We start from the raw sequence: 4,821 nt of genomic DNA, 5'->3' as shown, positions 1-4,821 counted from the left end.
AGGAATTTTCTTCACCACATGAGGCTCATGCAGCAGAGAACTGGGAGGGGGAAAGGCAGCTGGGATTCACAGTAAGGGAAACTACTTTTACAAAGAGCACCTGAAATTGGCACCTTTTGAAGGTATTTTGGGGATTTTGATTACATCAGTAGTATCTCATCTATCTGAGTAGCTTTACCCACGTAGTTAAGTGAATATTCACGTGTGTGTAAGTACCTGTAAGTGAATATTCACGTGTGTAAGGACCTGTAAAGTGGCCCGTGAGGCAGATTTCAAGGTGGACGTTTTTTGCTGAAAATCCTAAGGGTTGGAGGTTCAAGGCTGGCCATTCTGCATCACTCCTGAGAGCTGCTCTCTCCAAAGGGCTCCTGAGAGCCACCACCACTGAGATTACACACCCCACAGATCCATGGATGCTTCACCTTCTTTACAAAAGTCTCTCCTGATTAACTTCAGTCTCTTTAGCTTCAGTTTAAACCCATGTTTTCCTGTCCTACCCACCAGATGTAGGCAACAGATTATCCTTCTCTCTTGAATTGGGTTTTTTTGTGTTTGAGAATTTCTTTGTTTTCTAACCCCTTTTTGGACTGAAACATCTTCAGTTATTTCCCTATGTCCTCACTTGCATGTTTTCTAGACCTCTGGATTCTCTTCAGATTGTTCCATGTCTTTCCCAACACTGAATCAAGTCACCCAGCCAAGATCTTTCAAAGACAGAGGAGTGTGGAAGGATTACTTCACATGTCTTGAAGGTTATATTCTGTTTTATACAATCTGGATGCTTATCTATTTTCCTACGTTCCTTTCCATTTTTTCAGACTCTTTCCCCAACCCCAGCCAGTGCTCAAATCCAGGATACAATAATGTGTTTTCTACTGCAGTTAGAGATGGATGCTGCTGATGATTCAGCATATAAAAGGCTAATTAATGAGCTTTGGAATAATAGTCTCCCCCACGCTTCTTAGTATGCTTGGTTTTACCTAAAGGGATCATATTTATCCAAAGATAAGTGCTAAAAAAAGAGAAATGCAAGATACTTTAAGATCACGCAGCACTACTACTGTATGGAGTAAATTTCAGGGGAAAAAAAAGATTCAGCATTTTATTTTTCTTCATTTAACGTGATGAGCTCATAAAACCTTCTCATTAGGCAGGATGATGTGAATGGCTCGTCAGACCTAATTTTAGCAGCCCCAAGTTAGCCAGCATTTCCACAACACTCATCTCAGCTCCTTCCACAAGAAATGGAGGAGGATGAACATTTCCAGGATGAGCACATCCTATTGCTGTCAGCTCCCTAAAAAGCCAGAGTGAGATGGAATGAACTTCCCTGTGAAGACAGAACAATTCCAGTAACCACAGAAAGCCTCAACCAGTAGGCAACCAATTACCTGATGGCTGAGGTCAGGTGAGATAAATCCCATTTTAGGCAAAAACAAATTCAGAGAGGATTATTTTCACATTAGCATGAGAATTAAACACAATGCAAATTAACTGTAATCATCAGGTTGGGGGGGGAGCATGATGAGATATTGCTTAGTGAATAATTGCAGAGATGTGCAGAGCATGGAAATTCCATGTCACAGACCACTTGAAAACTCGAACATTTTACTTTTTTCCAAATTGAGCTGAGAGCTGATTCTGTTGAATTTCTCTGTGAAGGATCATTTCTACCCAGTCATTTCAGATTAATAACAATATTTAATTTTGACAAAATCATGTGGTTTGATCTCCAGACTGATCTTTGTCTTTTTAAAGAAGCATAATATACTAAAAAGAAAAGCATGGCTGACATTCTGAAATGGAAGAGATTTCAAATATTGCACAGCTCACTCTAGAAACATGATCTCTCTGAGGCTCAACCTGATGCTGCTGATTTTTGTTTCAAACTCAAGGTTTCATTTTTATTTCTGATCAGTGCAAAAGAACCAGACTGGCCAGCCCTCCAAGCTGTCAGAGCCACCCAACAACATCTCCATGCAGCCCCACACCAGCTGCCACACCTCAAGCTGCTGAGGGACCAGCACTTCTGGAAATGGCTCACGACTAGGAAATGAGAAAAGCTCCTCCGGATCCCACTGTGGATCCCAGAGGACTAGGCAGGGTGTAAGCAGATTTCCAAAGCTACCCAGTAATACCAGGTTCTGTTATTCTTTCCAGTTCTCCTACAAAAAACAGCCCCTATGTGACCCCAGGATGGGAGCTTCATTTGAAAAGCTAGAGAGGGGCAGTTGTAACAACAAACAAACAAACAAACTTTGTCTTGATTGTGGGGAAGTTTTAGAGCCTCCCAGAGGGACTGGGACCTGTCCTTCCAAATAAATTAGGCAGCTTTGAAAAACCTGACCTAGGGTGCACACTGCCTTCTTTTTGTTCCCTGTTCACTATCTCTGGGCATGTCCAACTTTGGTCCATGCAGGCTAATCAAGTTTACAGCAACTTGCTCAAGTGCAGTAGCTGTCTAGTCAACCCCACTGTAAGTGGGTGTTTTGTGCCAGTGCTGTCACTGATATCCACCCTAACCCGTGTGAAGCTCCTTCTAGCAGCTCAGCAGTGTATTCCAGTGTGGGCATGCTGGCAGGGATGTTTAGATTATAAATCCTTGTGCACACGAGTTCATTGTTTAGATTCTAAAAGCTACACTGGGATAATGAGTTGGAAGTGATTTTAATTGGAGGAAAAAGCTAGATTTGGGACTCTATTGATAACCTGCTTAAGGTCAAAGCTGCTTTCCGATAAGAAATTTCTCCAGAAGGCTGATTGACAGCTGGCAAGGGCTCTTCTGGATCTTCACAACTGGTGATAAGGGCCACTGCATTAAATGACTTTTGGTTAGTGCTGAATGACTTGATCTCCAGTGCTGACTTCTCTGCTTCTTTATCCCGTGTCTTCTCGGCTCGGTTCCACTCCTGCTCCTTCCGATCCAGCTGCATGGCACTGCAGTGAGGAGCATAAACCTCTGTGGTTTCCTCAAACTGCAAGCAATCCACCTTATAGTATTTTTTCTTTACGTGTAGGATGTCATTAAACCTATGGCCCCAAAGAATCTCCCTGGGGACATACGAGCTTCTTGACTGATGTGAAGTTCCTGTTGAATCACCTGTGTAGACAAAAGTGACCAAGATTTCAAAGTTGTCCTTGGCCAGAGCTTTCCGGTCTAAGCCATACAAGGGGCTCTCACTATCAATTTCATGCACGACTGTCACGGGGGTAACAAGTATGATCTGGTCATTTAGCAACTTCAAGTCCTTGTATTCCATTGTCATTCTGCCCTCCTTGTCCTCCCTGTAGCGCAGCAGCTGGGCTCTCACAGAGCCCTCCACCATGTGGTTGGGCCGGAAGTCCCCGATGCGCCACATGAGGCAGAATTTGTCATCCCTCAGGCCCACCACGGCGTAGTAGCTGAACCGAATGGTTTGAGCTCTTTTTCGAGCTGTGGCCATTTTAGCCAAGGCTGCTCCAATGATGAAGGTGTCAATTATGCAGCTCAAGACTGACTGCAGGATGACCATGAGGATTGCAACAGAACACTCTTCTGTAACACAGCGGTAACCGTAACCGATGGTCGTTTGGGTTTCAAGGGAGAACAGGAATGCTCCTGTGAAGCTGTGGACATTGGCAACACAGGGGGTTATATCTTCATCATCGAATAAATCTCCATGTTGGATAGCTATCAGCCAGAAGACGAGTCCAAAGAACAACCATGAGAGAACATAGGACAAGGAGAATATCACAAACATGTGGCGCCACTTGATGTCCACCAGTGTGGTAAATATGTCCACTACGTAGCTCTCCCATTCCCCAAAGATGTGCTTGAAGTACACATTGCAGCTGCCATCTTTGTGGAGGAATCTCTTCTGCAATCTTTTCATCCCCATTTCAGGGCTTTCTTGACCAGTGCCTTTGTAACTGAACTTATTTCCCTGTATGTTTACAGGCCTATAGCAACCACTCTGCTCAGTCATCGTTCTCATCTCTGCCTTGTAACATCAGTTTAGAGAACACACTTCTGGTCCCAGGGACTATTTGGGTTTTTTATTCATTGGAAATCTATGAAATAAAAGAAAAAGTTATTTTGTTTAAATTTCCTCTGCCAGAACCCAGTAATGCCAAATTTAAATACATTCACTCTGTGGCCATCATGAGCAATCTTCTAAAGAGTACAGACTCTGACATTCATTACACAACATAGCTCAAAAACATAGGCCTGGAAATATGAGGCAGCTAAAAATGCAACCACTCAGAAATGTCCATATCAATCCTAAAATTTGGTAGGTAGGTGAAAACAGAAACCCAAAACTCTGATGGTGACCCCACTGTGAGTAGGTCTTCTAATGTTCTGGTGAAGTAACATTCCAATCAGGGTGGGCTCTTATGAGCAGTCACAGGAATGGCATGAACACACTGAAAAGTAGCCAGATATTTGAGGTAGTTAATTATTTTTTTGCTGCATGTTTGTTTGGTTTCCTCCATTAGAAGAATTGCCCAGGAAAACACCCTCATTTCCACATCAGACTTCAGTAGCCTGGGCAGGCAAGTTCAGTGCCAATGTGTTTTAACCAGAAAATGTATCAACCACACAATCATTCATCATTATTTGTGTTTCAGTAGTGCCCAGAAAAACCTGGTCTTGGAGTTGAACTTTACTGGGCGACTGCTACAGAGACATATTTGTTCAATTTGTAGAAAAGTATTTACATTTCAAATGAAAAAGAAACCTCTCTGAGGTCCTGGAAACCCTCACAAATCATTCCTTAAACAAAAAAAAAATCCAGCTGCCAGAAAGTATTGAAATTTTTATTAATGAGTATGAAAGAAACA

The 4,821-nt window shown here is 42.7% G+C and overlaps 1 protein-coding gene across 1 annotated transcript; it reads right to left on the bottom strand.

The window, feature by feature from the left end:
- Positions 1-2,684: 2,684 nt before the first annotated feature.
- Positions 2,685-3,974, bottom strand: KCNJ16 (potassium inwardly-rectifying channel, subfamily J, member 16). The gene has a single exon (XM_010002710.1). The coding sequence runs from the start codon at positions 3,972-3,974 to the stop codon at positions 2,685-2,687; it is 1,290 nt and encodes a 429-aa protein (XP_010001012.1).
- Positions 3,975-4,821: the final 847 nt, after the last annotated feature.

The sequence above is a fragment of the Chaetura pelagica genome, unplaced genomic scaffold, assembly GCF_000747805.2.
Source record: "Chaetura pelagica isolate M959 unplaced genomic scaffold, ChaPel_1.0 scaffold47, whole genome shotgun sequence".
Taxonomy (NCBI): Eukaryota; Metazoa; Chordata; class Aves; order Apodiformes; family Apodidae; genus Chaetura; species Chaetura pelagica.
Note: the sequence above shows the minus strand (reverse complement) of the source record. Positions and strands in the feature narration are given on the sequence as shown.

Bases quoted from the DNA above. Each gene is read 5' to 3' on its own strand.
- KCNJ16 (XM_010002710.1), bottom strand. From the start codon at position 3,974: ATGAGAACGATGACTGAGCAGAGTGGTTGCTATAGGCCTGTAAACATA.